The 17,706-nt window shown below is 56.3% G+C and overlaps 1 protein-coding gene across 2 annotated transcripts; it reads left to right on the plus strand.

Moving 5' to 3' along the window:
* Positions 1–1,170: 1,170 nt before the first annotated feature.
* SLC7A3 (solute carrier family 7 member 3) lies at positions 1,171–17,392 on the plus strand. Of its 2 annotated transcripts, none has more exons than XM_075007474.1 (12): positions 1,171–1,178; positions 6,967–7,374; positions 7,881–8,039; positions 8,194–8,374; positions 8,776–8,888; positions 10,219–10,441; positions 12,749–12,888; positions 12,980–13,082; positions 13,951–14,159; positions 15,745–15,911; positions 16,212–16,320; positions 16,826–17,392. In XM_075007474.1, the coding sequence occupies exons 2-12, from the start codon at positions 7,005–7,007 to the stop codon at positions 16,927–16,929; spliced, it is 1,878 nt and encodes a 625-aa protein (XP_074863575.1). In that variant the 5' UTR covers positions 1,171–1,178; positions 6,967–7,004; the 3' UTR covers positions 16,930–17,392. The 2 variants fall into 2 exon arrangements, with proteins under 2 accessions (XP_074863575.1, XP_074863574.1); XM_075007473.1 differs by lacking the exon at positions 1,171–1,178 and adding an exon at positions 2,640–2,694.
* The last annotated feature ends 314 nt before the right edge of the window (positions 17,393–17,706 follow it).

The following is a 17,706-nucleotide window of genomic DNA, read 5'->3' on the forward strand; positions in this document are numbered from 1 at the left end:
TGGTGCTGCTCCCAGAACCGCTCTCGGGACACGCCTCCAGCGCAGGCTCCCCCCGAGGGCTGCATTGCAGGACAGAACAGGAGCAGTTCAGCCAACACCTGCTTAAGCACCCGGCTGCTCAAAGCTGGGACGGTGCCGGTCCCGCTGGGTGAGGTGAAAAGTGCTGGGGCCGGAGGAGGCCCAACAGCCCAGGGCTTGGGGTGAGGTGCACTGGATGCAGTTGGTGCCCTGCGCCTACCAGGGGCTGGCTCTAGTGCTCTGAGCAATAGTAGGCTAGGCCTTCCCTCCTGCCGCTGCCCCTGGGGTCTGTGCAGAGACCTCTCCCTTGCACGCTAAGGCAGGCCCATGCAAAGGGAGCCCTTCCTCTCCTGTGCACCAAGCTTTGCCTGCAGCCCCGGGGAGGCTGTGAGTGGCGAACCTCAGGGTGCAACATATTCCACAAGGGGTGGGAAACCACCTCCGTGGCAGGGAAAAGAGGGTGGTGACAGCAGGGGGCACTGCTGGTTCCCCAGGGTCAGTCTGGCAGCTGTAGAGCTCTGCCCCCACCTGCTCCCCAGGCACTTCCAGGCATGGACTGCTGGAGGACTTGGCAGGGCTTCCCAGCCACAAGTAACACCCTTCGGGAGTGGAGATACCAGTGGGAGGACTCCAGCCCTGCTTGTGCTCCTGGGGAGGTGCAAAGGCCTTTACAGCCCAAATAAAATCTCTCCAGCAAACCCCGGGCAAGCTCTGGTCTGGCAGCTACTCCAGTGGCCTCGCAGGGCTCCTCTCCCCATGCCTAGCCCTGCCCCCCCACAGGGCCCCTCTCCCAATGCCCAGTCCTGCCCCCCTGGAAGGGCTCCTTTCCCTGTGCTTGGCTCTGCGGCCCCCAGGGCTCCCTCCCTGTGCCCGGCTCTGCCCCCCGCCCAGGGCTCCTCTTCCCATGCCCAGCCCTGCCCCCCTCCCCCGGGGCTCCTCTCCCCATGCCTGGCCCTGGGTCCCCCCACACGCAGCTCCTCTCCCTGTGCCCTGCCCGGCCCTGCGCCACGCGGGACTGCTCTCCACGTGCCGGCCCTGCGCCTCGCCCCCCGAAGGGGCGGCCCTTCCGCGTGGGGGGGGCGGGGCCAGGCCGCGTAAATTGGCTGTTCCCGCGCGGCTCCCATTCATTAGTAGCAGAGCTGTGCAGGCGGGACCGCGTGGTGAGCTGAGCGCGGCATGGGGCGGGGCGGGCGCGCAAGAGGGGCTCGCTGTTACATCAGCCGGCCCGGCCCGGCCCGTGGCGCTGAGGGCCCCGGGGTTCAGCCCTCCACGCGGGGAACCCCGCGCAGCGGCGCCTCGAGGGGCGCGGGCTGGAGCGCAGTGGTTGGGCCGGCGGCGCATCGCCCGGGTACCAGCGGCTCGCCGGGCCGTGCAGCCGGGTTCCGGGGCGAGCCCCCTTCACAGCCAGGGGTGTCTGGGCTCGGAGCTCCCGCGCGAGTCCCGGCGCTGCGGCGCGTTAGGAGAGCGGGGAGGCAGAACCCCCCGTCCCGGGGCTGCGCGCGGAGCCCCGGCTGCCCTGGGCAACAGGTGGTTCCCGAGTGAGGGGGACGGCGGGGTGCGCCCGCCACAGCCGCCTCCCGAGAGGGCCTGGGGCGCCGGCAGGTCACCCCTGCGCAGAGACAAGGCAAGGCCGCGCCGAAGCCCTGCTCCGGCTGGAGGCCGGGGAGGGGAGCCTGGCGCTTCGCCGGGAGCCCCGCTCTGCTGCGGTTCCCCAGGCCCGGAGGAGGTGTTGCCAGAGAGCCACAGATTGAGTGGGGGGCAGAAGGGCGGCCTGGGGCTGGGGCTGGGGCTGGGCTCGGCTCCCTCATTGAGTGACTGACTGGTCTCTACCAGGAGAAGGCTGGCCCGTATCCAAACCCCCCATTGCCACAGCCGCTAAGGAGGAGGGCGGGTGGGGAGCCCCTTGCAGCTGGAGCAGAGTAGAAGTAGGTGCCTGTGGGCGAAGCAGGGCCCTGGCCCTCTCCCTCCCTCCTTCCTGGCCGTGTTCCTGCTTGTCCAATGTAAAAGGAGCAGTCGGAGCCCGTTCTCGCCTGTTCCTTCAGCCGTGACTCACTCTGTCGAGTGCATCACTAGCACCCTGATGTGTTGGTGTTGTGGAGCTCATGGTTGTGGTGGTGTCAGCCAGACTTCCATGTAGGCAGCTGTCAGGAGCAGTGACAGGGTGGCACCTCAGGCAGTCGTGGGTGTCGAGATGTGCCCAGTGTTTCCAAGGGACCTGTGGAGTCCTGCGCAGAGTCAGCGAAGGCTGTTTCCCTCGCCTGGCTCTCTGGCATCCACGTAACGAACTCACATGGCCCTTGACACTTCTGGAGGAGAGCGGCTGGTGATGGAGTGTGTGAGCATGGCTCCTGTTCTGTCAGCTGCTGCCGGATCTGCTCGCTTGCTCCTAGGCAATGCTATGACGGACTTCAGAGGAGACAGTCCTCTTCTGATTGGTTTGATTGTAGGATGAGGCAGGAAGGGGGGCGAGTTGAGCCATCTACCCCTCTGCAGGAAGGAAGCTGTTGATTTTCTGTAGATGAGAATGAGAATTCAAGGGCTCAGCGGAATTAGGCTGCTTGATTTCCAGCTTTTTCCAAGTGACAGTGTTGCATAAGATGCTTTCAGTGTGTGCCACGAACCCCTTCGCAAGGCTGCCCATGGATAGTGCCACGCTCCCTCCCTCACAGATGGTCTGTAAGTAACAGCTTTATCAGTGCTCCCTTCTGGGTACTCACATCTAAGCACTGTGGGGCCAGGAGCTCAGGAGTCATTGATGTTTTGTCTCTGCAATATGCTTCTGTTACAGTTGAGCTTTCCCCCCCCACTCTCTGATTTGCTCACCTTGATTACCTTTTTCTGATTTGTCCTCCTTGCTTACTGTTTTTGGTTCTCTGTGCCTTAAATGTTGAGTCTGTTCTGGTCTGGCTATGGTCTGAAGAAGTGGGCCTGTCTCATGAAAGCTCACCCAGTAAACTATTTTGCTAGTCTTTAAAGTGCTACTTGACTGCTTTTTGTTTTGATAGTGTATAGACTATCACAGCTTCCTCTCTGTTGTTGTTTTTTCTGAGCTGTGGTTGATCTGGAAGATCCTCATGAATGGCCCAATTAGCTGGAGCACTTTTCTCTCCCTTTTCCCAGACTCACTTGCCTGCTCTGACTCCTGTGTCAGTCCTGCTCTCCAGAGCTCACACCTGTTGTGCAGCCCTTCCTGCCAGGGAGTGCTCTCGCTTATTCGCACTGCCAGCCTTAGCCTCCTGTACTCAGATGTAGCACTGAGGCTGCCGACTTGCCTTTCAGCGCACACAGCCCTCCCGCAGCTGCTGGCATCTTGGAGAGTGGGAGGCTGCTTCTTCACTGCCTCACCTCCTGTGGTGAGCACTTGGGGTCTCAGTGGACAAGCAGCTGCTTCTCAGGTGGCTGTTGCCCAGCTTTGCCAGACTAGAAGTGTGTGTGCTGTGGCCTTCGAGTTCTGCTAGAGGAAGATTGTTTCCCTTGAAATGCTTCTGTTTTACTGTGTTAGGTTGGAGTCTGCCTGGTATGCTTTGCATGTGCTTATAAAGCTTCCTACTGTAAGGTACTAAGGTTTCCTAAGCTGCTTAGCCTCCCTGTTGCAATGTTGTCATTCCTTAGCTCCTGTCAACAGCATGAGGGAGGAGAATGGTTTAATTCAGTGTGGTTGCTGCATTCGTCCCCTATGCAGATCCTACTTGAGTCCTGTGCTGTTCCTGGTAGATGGCTGCAGCTGGGATGCTCCTCATGGTAACAGCCTGTTTGTGTCTGGCAGCTGGAGCTGAGGTTGTTTTGTATCTGCATTCAGATGGCTGTTTGACGGATGTAGATGGCAGCTCAGGGTGCTGGAAATAGACAAACCCAGAGGTTTACATAAAATAATGCAAATCGGGCTGTACGTAGGGTCTGGCTTCCTGTTTCAGGGGTGAAGAGTAGAGCTGCAGAGGTTCCTGGTCGGGATTGCACATTATTGGTGGTTGTAAGGAAAACTGTTGCTGCTGAAACATTTCCCCATTCTTCTGTCCTATCTCAGCTTTCTGCCCAAGTTATTGGTCTCTGGTGTCTTACTGGTAGCCTGGTTTGCTGAAGGTGCCACTGAACAGCTATGGGCACGCTGCTTTTCAAGGGCCAAGATGGAGTTGAGAATTCTTCCATTGCAGTGGCGCCAAGTGCAGGGTGTTACTGCTGTAGCTCATACGTGCATTTGCTGCTGTACGAGGCTGCAAAGTGTGCAGAATTTTAGTGATGGCCTCTCAGTGCTGCTCTTGTGAGGACTGTAAAACCTCCTGCTTAAGCCCATCTATGTTAGGGGCTTGGGGACTTTTGTGGAGAACAGGCTGTACTGCTCTTCCCTACTAGTATAGGATTTCTTACGCTTGCCTTCCTCTGAAATATCTGGTATGGGCAAACTGGCTACCAAGTAGGTGGACCTTGGGTTTGACCTCTCTGGCAGTTTCTATCTTTCCCAGTTTTCAGACTTCATTGTGCAAGCTTGAGCTAACTGAATAGCTTTGCTTGCAGCACACAGTTGTACTACAGGAAGTAGCTATGGGCCAAATCTGAGACCGGCAGGTTTGGTTAGCCCCTGCAAGATGGGAGGTGATCTGGGAAGGGTTCTTCACTGTGTGGCTCAGATGGCTGCAATTCATGATTTTTACAGCAATAGAATCATTGTTGTCTGATTTCTACCCATGGACAATTCAGTCCCAATAGTAAGTGCTGCCAGAATTGGATCACGGTAAAGCATCTGGTTATAGTGGAAATAATTTGGCACTTATAATTCTGGTGATCACTGTCAGCAACTACTGCAGTTCCCCATGAGTGTTACTTAAACTGGCACTTTGAAGTTGTTGGGGATCCTACCTGTGTGCTCACATATTGCACCGATACTTTCCAAAAAACAAGCAGTCCTATGCTCCAGAAGTGCTGTAATGCCCTGGTATCTGGAGGGGGAGGAACAAGCTTGCATGCCCTGGCTGTCCCGAGTCCTGGCAGAACAGCTCTTCCTATGCCTGGAGTTCTGGGGAGAGGAATTGGTATGATCTGCCTTGTGTCATTAGCGCAATCTGTCATCCTGGGTGACAGCTGAGTTGTAGGCAGCTGCGTCTGTTCTCCAAGGCAGAACGGATACAGAGCTATGGGAAGTTAGGGTTAAAAAAGCAAGCCAGTGCAGACTGACAGGGCTGATTCATTTAGGGATTAGGTGTAGCTGCAAGTTAACAAACTTCCGCCAGATTGTTGCGCCCTGCTGTAACTCTGGTTACAGCTATGCTACTGCACCCACTTGTGATGGAGCTACTCCAAGTCAGTGGGCAAGAACTCTCCCATCTGTGGAGATAGCACTTTCTAAACCAGTGCTGAGTTTGATGTCACCTGTCATTCAGGGCTGTGGCTTAGTCACCACCCCAGCGCCGCCCCCGCCCCCCCCCCCCCCCCCCCCCCCCCGCCGCCCTGAGCATGATACAAGTTACAGTGAAGTAAGATGTAGTGTAAACAAGAGCTTTCTCAGGATGACTTTACACCCTGGTGAAGTGGTTTGGAAAGCAAGCCTCTTCTGCTCCATTGACGTTTCCATCAGAGAGCTGCACCTGCCTGGCTTGTCCTGCTGTAGCTAAGCTTGGCTGAATCCAGAGTAAATCCTGAGTTTTGGGGTCTTACTCTTCCATTAAGTATTTGCTTGGTGCTGAGATTTGGCATGTAAGAAAGAGCTTATGTTAGCACTTTCTGAAGATTATTTGGGTCAGTTCTTGAATTGTGCAGGTGAAAAATCGTGGTCTAAACTTCGTTGCATTCCAAATGTCTCCTTTAACCATGGCCTTGACCACTGACTTGTGGAAGGTCACTGGGCTTTAGAGCTTGGGGAAAACTCATCTGAACAGCCAGAGTGTTAGCATATGAAAGCTGCTCTGCATTGCTGAATTTCAGGTGGCCAGTGAAGGTCCAGTAAATGGACTTTGACCTGCAGATACCATGGTGGCTGGCATGTCCGAAGGACAGAGGTACTGTTCTTCTCTTTGGTATTGTGTGCTATGTTCTCTCCCAAACAAAATGAAATATGAAAATTTCATTAATCAAATTAACGACCCAGTGGCTGATGCGAGGCAAGTCCAGGCCTCTTCATGTCAACCCAAAGCGTGTCAACTGCATGATCTTGGAAGTGCCATGAGGCCCATGCAGAGTACTCAAAAGTAAATTCACAGTCCTGTTTTCCTGTTGTTTATCAAAGCTGCGACTCTCCTGCCCTGAGTGAGCCACCTCAATTGCACCTGCATGTCCTGGGGCTTGGGGCCAACCACTGAGCTGGGGCATTGGGGGAGCAGGGATTTCAGCTGGTTGTGTGAATGTGCAACACCCTGCTACCCTTCTGTGAGGCACACAGAGCCCTTGGAGCTCCTCTGCTGACAGGCGCTAGGAAAAGGGCCTGTTCTTACTCCAGGGTCCAGTATAAGGCACTGCGAAGCTCTCCAGACCAGCACTGTACACTGTAGGCCTTTTCCTCTGATGGTTGGTCTCCCAGCCATAGTGCCTGCTGGGGCTCTCTGCAGCACTGCCTGTGATCTGGGGGGAGAGGCTGGCACGGGGTGCGGATGCTGTGCTGAGACAGGCTGAGAATCTGCCTGGTGCCATGGAGAGGAGCACCATGTAAACACCAAGAGAAAAGTCGCTGCCTCCTAGTGCCTGGGTCTTGTGTACCCAGTCCCCATGTAACTGGCAGAATGCACATCTGTGTCCTGGACCAGGTGGCCCCCGGAGGGAGTGGATCACTTGACAGGTGTTCATGGAGCCTAGATCTCTTCACTGTAATATATCAGCTAGCCTGGCCCCAAGATTTGCCAGAGCTCTGCAGCAGGGACTACTCCATTTAGTTGCATGTTTGAGAGCTCTGCAGTATTGTCTGGCTGTCCCGGTCTGCTTCCTCTACTGCCCTGTTGGTAATGGAGTGATGCTTTCTTTCAGGGGCTCGGAGCAGTCAGCGCCTCCAGGGAGCAGACAGAATGTTTGAGAAAACAATGGTTGGCTTTGGCAGGAAGCTGATTCGCCGCCGAATTGTGGATCTCAGTGTGGAGGACACCCGGCTGGCCCGCTGCCTCTCCACCCTGGACCTCATCGCCCTAGGGGTGGGCAGCACGCTGGGGGCAGGCGTGTACGTGCTCGCTGGGGAAGTAGCCAAGGAAAAGGCTGGCCCCTCAATTGTTATCTGTTTCCTGGTTGCTGCGCTCGCCTCTGTTCTGGCTGGGCTTTGCTATGCAGAGTTCGGGGCTCGAGTGCCCAAAACTGGCTCTGCCTATCTCTACAGCTACGTCACAGTGGGTGAGATCTGGGCCTTCACAACTGGCTGGAACCTGATCCTGTCCTATGTGATAGGTATGTGGAAGGGTGGCCAGGCTGGGAAGAACTTGGGATCCACGTTCCCCGTAGCATCGCATAGAACGCTCTGGGGAGAGGCCTGAACTCCCTGAGTTTGCTGATCATGGGGAAGCGTCGCTGCTAGGACAGGAAGTCGACCAAGCCCTCCCAGGGTGGGGACTCCTGGGTGCATGTGGTGGCTCTGCTTGTTGGACGTGGAGCACTGGGGTCTAGGGACGGAGTCTGAGGTTTGCTTGCCAGGCCAGCCAGTGTCGGGGTCCCCTCTGTGGTGACCTCTGCCTCAGCAGGGCTTCGCGTTGCCTACCTCCCGGGGACACTGCAGCCAGCCAAAGGCTTTATGGGGAACGTGGATCCCAAGGTCTTGCCTGCAGGCCCGGCAATGCCATGGCTCTCTTGTGAGAAAAGCATCTATCTGCCCAGCACTGGGCGGCTGAGCTGGGGGCTGGGGCAATGCATGTTAGACACTTCTCTGGTTAACATGCAACTTTCCTGTTGGGTTCTAGGGACGGCGAGTGTCGCCCGTGCCTGGAGCTCGGCCTTCGACAATATCATTGGCAACCACATCTCAGGCTTCTTCAGAAGCAGCGCCTCCCTGCACGTGCCAGGCGTGCTCGCCGAGTACCCTGACTTCTTTGCACTGCTCCTGGTCCTGCTGCTCACAGGTGAGAGGTGCCAAGCACTGGACAGACACACGAGCTGTAGCATGGGAGGCTCTGGCTGGGGCTGGCCCCAGCAGAGCATTGGGTCAGGGGCTTTGCTTGCGGGAGGGTGTGGTTGGTGCACCTCTTCCTAGCCTCTCTTGTGTTCCCTCCCCAGGTCTGCTGGCTTTTGGTGTGAGCGAATCTGCCTTAGTAAATAAGATCTTCACTGCAGTGAACCTGCTGGTTCTCGGCTTTGTCATCATCTCGGGCTTTGTGAAGGGAAGCATCAAGAACTGGCAGCTGACCGAGAAGGATTATCTCAACCACTCTGCCACAGCTGTCAGTCAGGACATCGGGTAGGGGGCCATTGCACTCCTCAGACCCTGCCTGCTGGTGGGAGTCCAGCCCAACTCCGCCCCTTCCCAACGACAGGAGCTGCTCTGGCAGCTGCTGATGTTCCCCTTGCTAGCCAGGTCTAAAGTGCTGCCTTCTGCTGCGGGCTTGTTCCATGGCAGGAAGTGTGCCAGGCAGCTTTCCCTGCAGCTCCGCTGTCTGGTTTGTGCCTGTCCTGGGCTGTTCAGCATCATAGTGACCAGACACCTGCTCCCATGGCTTGATGCCTTACACCGAGTGCAGAGACTGAGACCTGCATGTTGCATTTGATGAGCAGCTCCTCAGCTCTGTCTCCAGCAGGTAGAGGAGGTTGATGTTGATCCAGATTCTTCCAAAACCGTGACTAGTCTCTTTCCTCTTTCAGCATTGGCTCCCTGGGGTCAGGGGGTTTTCTTCCTTTTGGATTTCAAGGGATCGTCTCTGGCGCTGCAACGTGCTTCTATGCCTTTGTCGGGTTTGACTGCATTGCCACCACAGGTAAAGCAGCTGCTTCTGCCCTGTTTTCCAGGAGTTTGGGATGGGGCATGTCCTGGCCTTCCCCAGTGAGTCACCATCTCAGTGCAGCAGTCTCTGCCGCCTGGAATTGCCTGAGGGGTTCTGGCAGTGGCCAGGCCCTTGACAGCTGCACTTGCCAGGGGAATGAGCTACTGAAGATCCCCGTGGGGCTGGAGGCAGGGGTGGGGCTAGTTGCTGAGTGCAGCTGAGAGCAGCGTTCAATGCCTGATCTGGGACAGGCTTGGAAATCTCCTTTCTGCACACACGGAGGATCAGCTGTGGTACTGGGCACTGTGGGCAGGATGGGATTTCACCAGCCTGCTTGTAGAAAATGGTTCTTGTGAATGGTCTGCCCCATTTCCTAACAAAACAGGCAGCAGGCAGATGGGTTCTTTTCCCTGTGGGGTCTGCTGCTTCCTGGGGCAGAGCTTGGAGCCTGGTCTCCTGTCACCTATGCAGGCTTGTGAGTGCTGCTGGGTGTTGCAGGCCCAGGGTGGCGAGAGTCTGAACGCTCCAGCCCACAGCAGCTCACCCCCGGTCTCCCTCCCTGCCACCAAGTACCTTGAGCAGACTTCTGAGTGAGCTCTGTTGCATGGCCCCAGGCCAGCCAGGTCACAGTGCAGCCTCACTACATCTGCCCCCAGTGGAGCCAGGACCTTGGCAGGTGTCACAGAAGTAGGGTGCTTGGGTGCCATGGCTCATGCCCTGGAAGTCCCTGCTCTTTTTGTCCCCATTCACCCCTTTTTGAGCATTCCGTGGGCTGGCCTGGAAGGTAGGTCCTGGAAAAAGGTACTGGGCATTGTGTAGTTGGAGCCCAAAGCCTGCTAGCTGGAAGGGGTGTGTGGTGGACCCCACCAGTGACATCCCTGGCCAATTGCCTGGTGCTGAGCTCTGCCCTGCCTGCTTCTGGGCGTGCCCGGGATTTCTACTAGGGTGTTGTCTGTTGGGCCTGCTCAGACACTCCGTTGTCCATGTTGACTCTCAGCTAGTACTGTTTCATTGTGGAGTGCTGCCCTGTGGAATAACCCCCGGCTCTGCCTCGGCTGCTCTTCCCCTTAGCCACAGCAGCTTCACGAAATCAACTGGATCACTGGCTGTTTGACTGTCAGGTTCTGAAACTGACCAGACTACACTACCGCGGGCCATGTTGCAGCTAGTTTCCTGGCCTTTCAAAAGCCCAGCTGGTGAGAGTGGCCCTGTAGCAATGGGGTTTTGAGCCACCTTCTCGCGTTCCAGTGGTGCAGCGTTTGCGGCTGTGCAGAGGAGGGCGGATGTTGGTGGTCCAAGTTTCTCACCTCTGCTTCTCTTTCAGGGGAGGAGGCCAGGAACCCTCAGCGTTCTATCCCCATTGGCATCATTGTGTCCCTCCTGATCTGCTTTGTGGCATATTTTGGTGTTTCTGCGGCCCTGAGCCTCATGGTGCCCTACTACCTGCTGAACAAGGACAGTCCCCTGCCTGAGGCCTTCAAGGACGTGGGCTGGGAGCCGGCCCGGTATGTTGTAGCCGTTGGCTCTCTCTGCGCGCTGTCAACCAGGTAAGACTCTGGCCTTCGCCCAGCACCTTCTCCAGTGATGGCTTCCCCGGGTCTCATTCTGGCTCTGGGAAGGAGGGAGATTCCTGTCCTTCCCCAACATGGCAGTCACTGGCTGGCCACATCCCTGCTTGACCAGCTGTAGCTTTAACACCAGGAGGGGCAGAATCACCCAGCTGACTGGTGTGCTAGTGCATGGGGGTGAAAGCAGACCCTTGCCCAGCCCAAATGGGAACACTCCCTCCCAGACAGCTCAGCCTCCGTGCCTGGTCCCGCAGTGGTGCGCTCCATGTGGAGGGGCAAGTGCCCTAGGAACCTCATGAGCCCAAACATCTCTTTGCTGCTCATGTGTGACATGGGCACATATCAGTGGCAGGCACCCAGTGTGGCTGCGAGTCTCCATGGCACAGAATGTGCAGCCTTGGGGTAACCTCTGTGGACTCACTCTGCAGTGCCCTGGCACCAGACCTGCCAGCAAGGCACCAGTTTTGGCCCTTATTCCATTTCAGGCCCTAGCAAAGGCGAGCTGCTGGGCCTGAGTCCCTTGTTAATACCCAAGCCTGTTGTCCGGCTGCTGCAGCAGCATGTGAGTGTGAACAGGTGTCCTCGCACTACAGCCTGTTCTGCAGGGTAGGTGATGCTCTTCAGCCCACCTCCTCTTCAGGAAAGCCCCAGGGAACTCCCTGCTGGTCAGTTCCTTCCTTACCCCTCTCCATTGGAGCCTTTGCATTAGGTGGCTGTGTTCTGCGCCAATGGGAGCTGGGCTCAGAGCTCCAGTCGTGCGGCTCGTGGTGAGAACTTGTTCTCAGTGCAAGGAGATGGCTGGATCAAAAGCCCCCTCCTGGCCATCCATGGTTTGGGGCTCCTGCTCCTCAGTGTTGCAGGGATGTGGCTCTGCCTTGCTGGCCTTGGCTGTGCACTCCAGCTGTAGGGAAAGCCTGGAGGTGGGAACCAATTGAGTTTACTGGGCGCTTCCTTGCTGTGCTTTAGGGCCCTGTCGATCCAGCTTTGTCCCATGAGGAAGCTACTGGGGAGCACAGACGACAGACCCCTGCACAAATTTCTTTCTCTCTTCCACACTCAGGCGCGCACACACCTTTACCCAATCCATAGGGCTCGAGGTTTGAGCCTGTTAATTTAAACTCCTGCCCTTACCCAATTCCTAGGGCTCAGGGTGTAATTCTCTGTGGGTCTGCAGGATCTGTGCCACTGAAAAACCCTTACATTCTTGTTCTCTATTTACAATTACCAAGAAAGCAGAATAGATACTAAGCCCTCAGCATTGTGCTAGCTAATCCTGATACGGCTGGCAAACTTCCTCTCTTGGGACAGACAGTCACTCTCTGGATGCTGGTTGCTGCACCTCAGAGTCTGGCAATGCTGGTCTTGGGGGGGTGAGTCCTCCCAGGTTTTTTCTTTAAGGTGTTCCTTCTTCCATCCTTTTACCCTTCCTGCCTTCCTCCTCCTCTTCCTGTGTTGTTTTCCTTCTTGGAGACCAGTTTAAGTAGTGAAACTTGAGTCCTGCTTAGCTATACCTCAACCAACCATTTTAGTATAAGTTTACTACCCAGGCATAACATATGGTAACACAATTACCCACCACCTTCACTGATTTACACCTAGTGAAATGAATTATACAGCAAATGGGAGCAATTACAAAGCAGACAGATTATACAGAGAACAGTAGACGAGTGAAGACAATCATCATAGAATGGTGATAAGTCCTTGCTTGCCAGATGAAATGCTGTTAGGTAAAGCAAACTTAGTTATCTTGAGATCTGTTGCTTTATCTGGAGACACAGGGTGGTATTAGGATGTGGTCTCCCTCTTAACAGCCTGATGTGACACACTTATTCTGAAATGTAGATGGCGTGTAAGTGTGTGACCTGTAGCACCACAGTTACTGGCTGCTGCTCTTTATTCTGGCTGCAGAAGAGCTCTAGGCCTCTGAGTGTGGCTACAGAGAAACCATACTGGTCATGCTGTTACAGTGCTGCTGCCTGTCAAATATGGCTCCTGCAGAGCCGGGAGAGACCCTGCCAGGGGAGGCAGATGTGAGCCTGTTCTCACCAGCCATTCATTGGCAGCTGCTCCGCTTCTCCACCAAACTCCTGCCCACTCTTAGGGTCAGGTCAGAAGGTACCAGCCCTCAAGTAACGGGCCCAGGTGAGATGGAGGGCCCTGTGCTGATCTCTATACTGGCTGCTCTGGAAGAGGCCCCAGGGAGCAGCCAGGTGGCGCGCCTGGTGGCGAGAGACCTGGACTGAGGCAGCGTATAGTGACTGTTGGACTAACTGCTCTTCCCTGCAGCTTGCTGGGTTCCATGTTCCCTATGCCCCGGGTGATCTACGCCATGGCTGAGGATGGGCTGCTTTTCAAGGCCCTCTCCAGGGTGCACACACGGACGAAGACTCCCCTGGTGGCTACTGTAGTGTCAGGTATTTTTGCAGGTAAGCAGAGGCTGTATCCTTCTGCCTCAGGCTTTGCTGCCCAGCTGAGCAAGCCCAGGGCCTGTGCTCACACTGTGCCATTGTGTTTCAGCTCTGATGGCACTCTTGTTTGAGTTGAAGGACCTGGTGGACCTCATGTCAATTGGCACTTTGCTAGCGTACTCTCTGGTATCTGTCTGTGTGCTGATCCTCAGGTGAGTGGCTGCCCCAGCCTGTCCCTCTGAGTATTTGCTGCCATCTGAACTGGGCTGTGGGGTCCCTGGGGTCTAACTTTTGCTTCGCCAGCCAGATGTGGGAGAGCGCATAATACAGGCTGAGCTTCCCCCTACCCAGACAGCGATTCCCTGCCTGCTGTAGGAGGCTGCCCAGGGAGCCAGCAGCTGTTTTTGCCGGGGTGCTGAGCTGGGAACGGCATTAGTCAGGTCCTGGACCAGCCTCCGTAGCCTGGCGTCAGCAGCTCTCCTTCTAGCTCCCTTGGGATGCTCAGCGCATGATGGGCTCTGAAGTGGGGACTGGGCATTTCGTGCTCTAGCAGCTCTTGGAAGAGGAACGGAAGCCTTGCCTGACATCACAGGCCACATGTGCGCCCTGAAGTTTTCAGCCTGTGAACACAGCTCTGCTGTGAGCTTTCCAAGTGAGGTGTCTGTAGAGGGTCAGTGAAGTGGAGGCTGAGCAGTCACGGGGTGCAGGGGTGCTGGAGCACTGGTGCGGTGGGGCCTGAGAGCCATCAACCCATTCTGTGAGCACTGGATACCATGGAATGGCTGGAAGCTGCTCCAGCACCCAGCCCTGAAGCTTGTGAAAGCTGCCCCCGGTTTGTGGTACTGGTCAATCCCACCCAGAAGCATTTGAGTTCTGTGCTGAGGCCCTGGGTGTGCCTGTGACAGGCTGTGCTGAGCCAGCTGGTCACTGATGGCAGTGGCTGTAGCTCCAGCCAGCACTTGAAAAGGCTTGGCTGGGTTACAGCTTGTGTGCTGAGGGCCCTCTGAATTGAATGCCCTGGCTGGGAAGCACCCAAGCATGCTGCTAATGTGGAGTCACCATTGCCTTGGTTTGGTTCAGGTACCAGCCAGATCAGCTTAGCTCTCCAAAGGGCCTGGAGATGGTGGAGCTGAATGGGAACGAAGAGGAAAAGGTGATCATGAACCCCCGCATCAGCGACTCCCCAGCGGAGACGGAGAAGGTCACCTGCCGAAGCCTCTTCAGACCCTGCTGCAAAACTCCCACCAGCTCATCAGGGCAAATTGTCTACATCAGCACCGCAGTCATTGGTAAGTGTGCCAGGAAGTGCCTGGCTGCATTTCTCCCTCGGCCGGGCAGGAGCACAGGAAGCGAGACTCCAAGTCACGCAGCGATGGCAGTTGACGTAATTGGGTCTGGAACAGAAGAAGCCATGGCCTGTGACGTGCAGAGGCAGGAAACGAGTAGGCTTCTTGCCAAATCCACATCGGAGCAGATGTCCTGGGCACGCCCTGCCTTTGCAGTGTGCCCCCAGGCTGAGAACACAGCCCCTTTGTGAATCTGCAGAACTCCAGGGGCTGCTGGGTTGCTGGAGGGTCTCTGGGACAGTGTGGGAGTCGGGTACAGGGAGTGTGCCCCTGGCTGGGGCTGGGGCAGCTTGCTTGGAGGCTCCATGGACCGGTTGGGTCTGATAGAGCTGTCACCATGGAGCAAGGTGTTTGTGCTGGGCTGGGACTGCTCAGGAGCCACCCACATGCAGAGCATGGGGCAGGATTGGAGAGTGGAGGACCCCTGTGGGTCTTGCCCCTCCACCGGGAGCTAATGAGAACCACCAACCGTTTAGGGCACATGGCTGTGCTGCGTGGCCCGTTAATGCGGGTCTGTCGCTCACTCCTGGGCTGAGCTGGTCTGGGGAAGCTTTCCTAGCGTTCCCATCTAACCGGAGTCTCCTACACAATTGCACAAATGCTGGACTTCATATCCCTGGCCATGCTCTGGGGGACAGAAGGCTAACGGCATACTAGGGTGCGTTAGGAGGAGCATTTTGAGCAGATCTAGAGAAGTAGTTATTCCTCTTTATTCGGCACTGGTGAGGCCCCATCTGGAATACTGTGTCCAGTTTTGGGCCCCCCAGTATAAAAAAGATGTGGATTTGCTGGAGCAGGTTCAGGGGAGGGCAACAAAAATGATTAAGGGGCTGGAGCACAAGACCGATGAGGATAGACTGAGGGATTTGGGCTTGTTTAGTTTACAGAAGAGAAGACTTAGAGGTGATTTAATAGCAGCCTTCAACTTCCTGAAGGGGAGCTCTAAAAAGGAGGGTGAGAAACTGTTCTCAGTGGTGTCAGATGGCGGAACAAGGAGCAATGGTCAGAAGAGGCAGAGGTGTAGGTTAGATATTAAGAAGAACTACTTCACCAGGAGGGTGGTGAAGCATTGGAATGCGTTGCCTAGAGAGGTGGTGGATTCTGCATCCCTTGAGGTTTTTGAGTCCTGGCTGGGATGACTTAGTGGGGATTGATCCGGCTTGAAGCAGGGGGCTGGACTAGATGACCTCCTGAGGTCCCTTCCAGCCCTGTGATTCTGTGACAGGGACCACTGTCTGGGGAGGAGGGCTGGTGCTGGCAGAGTGTTCTGCACGTCATTGATTCCCAGGGGCTGCATCAGGGGCCTTCGGAAGGGAAGTGGTTCCAGTCACGCGGGGCTTGGCAAGGGACAAGACAGGTCCCAGGGATCTGCAGGCAGCCTAGGGGAGAGAGCCAGCCCAGCAGCCGTGACTGGTAATGGGCCTGGCCGGGACACGCTGGCACCTGCTGGCTGTGTCGGAAGTCAGACTAGAAAGTTGGGCTGCAGCTGTTCTGCTTGGACAGCACAACACCGCCTTCTGTCTTGCAGCTCTGAGCATCACCTTCCTCTGCCTGCTGCTGGCCCAGAAGATGGACTCCCTGCTGGGGCGCAATGTGGCTTGGATTGTCACCTGTGCACTGCTCCTTGGTTTTGTTGTGCTCCCCACCATTGTTGTCTGGAGGCAGCCACAGAGCAACGCCCAGCTGACTTTCAAAGTAAGAGTGACAGCCGAGAGCGGGTTCCCTCAGTGGGGGCAGCGTAAGTCATTGCTGGCAGCTTAGCCATGGGCGCTGGCCAGCCACGGGACAGCCTGTCAGAGCTGCCCAGGGTCCCTGAGACTTCTCTGAGAGAACTGGGCAAGGGAGCTGATGTTCCCAGTGCGTCTGTCCCCAGGAGGCTGGCCAGTCCCTCCTTGGCTGGGAGCAGCCCCCAATCCTGTAGGGAGGTGGAGTGAAGCCTTTGCCTGCTGTGCTGCTGGCGGTGGCAGCCATGACTCAGCCTCTCTCATCTCACAGGTGCCTTTCCTGCCATTGCTCCCACTCTTCAGCATCTTTGTTAACATTTACCTGATGATGCAGCTGAGTGCGGGAACCTGGGCCCGGTTTGCAGTGTGGATGGTGGTAGGTAAGTGAGCAGGCTCTCCAGATGCCAAGGCCTGGCCCAGAGGGCAGGACTGACGCTCCTCCTGGAAAAGTGCTCCGCAAGAAGGACCTGAGGGCAGCTACCCACGGTTCCCTAGCGATGGGCCTGGCAGAGGAGATCTGCGTGTGGGTGGGAGGGAGACAGTTTGATCCCTGCCTGAGGGGCCACATGTCCTGTCCCACCCTGACTTCCACAGCTGATGGTGGAACCGTGAAGAAGCAGCAGGGTCCTGCCACTGCGAGATGCTGCCTTCTGGAGTTGGTAGAGGCTGACGTTAATCCACCTCCTGTAGCTGCTGTTTGTGTGGGCCCTGCCTGCTGCTCACCAGTGTGCGAGGACAGCCCTGCCCCTCGGGGGTGGGGTGCGGAGGGGAGGGGTAGTGCTGGGGGAGGAAGCACAAGGCCCATTAGCCCCTCTGGGATGGGTGAAGGCTGTGCTGGGTGGGTGTGGCTGCTTGGAGAATAATTCCAGTGCCGAAATTCTGCAGGCTTTGCCATCTACTTCGGCTACGGAATTCGGAACAGCGTAGAAGGGAAGAGTGAAGAGAAACCCTATTCGGCAGCAGGCAAATCTCTGCCCACCCAGGGGTAGGCTCGACTGGGACTGCCGCAGTTGGAGTGGGAGAGTTCAGTGTGTTTGCAGCTGCATTCCAGACTCCACATGCCCAGTCTGACATCCTGCTCCACAGAAGGAGGGGCCAAGACGCAAAGCGCCTGGCAGAGGCTTTCTGAGGTCCCGTGGCAAAGCCCAGCTGTGTCCTCTGTTCACCTGGATGGACTGGCTGTTAAAATTGCAACCAGCCTGAGGACCAGAAGGAGTTGTCCCACCTCCCTCCCTTCTCCTTGTGGTGGTGGTTACTTCGATGCTGCTGTGTGTCACAAATGCTGCTTTCTTTGCCTGAGAGGAGGCCCCCTGTAAATAGAGCAGCTGTATTTATTCTCTCCAGGCTGGGGGTTGCCTTCGTCTCTGTGTGTAAATAGTCATGTGCTCCATGTGCTCTTTGTGGAGAATTGGTTTTAAGTGTTGGCTTTTGTACTATTAAACTCCAGAGGTTTTTTTAAACATTCCGCTCTGTGGCTTGTCTCTAGCACCTCTTCATTTCCCACGTTCTTGGGGTTGTGGCACAGGCAGCTGCAGAGCCGTGTGGCAGAATGGAGAGGAGCAGCCAGGGTGAGGGGCTTTCCCTCCCTCTGGGGAGTGAGGCGCACACATGCTGGCTAAGGGCTAGGAAGCGAGAGGCCTTGTTGAGGCAGTGTCCCTGCGGAGCCCTGGGCGGTCTTTTCACGAAGTGCTGCGTTTCCTGTGGTGTCTCCACTCTTCTGTCAGTGCGGAACCCTGGGGAACCTGCAGGGCAGCTGTCACTGTCAC

This window comes from Carettochelys insculpta, chromosome 13 (genome assembly GCF_033958435.1).
Source record: "Carettochelys insculpta isolate YL-2023 chromosome 13, ASM3395843v1, whole genome shotgun sequence".
Lineage (NCBI taxonomy): Eukaryota > Metazoa > Chordata > Testudines > Carettochelyidae > Carettochelys > Carettochelys insculpta.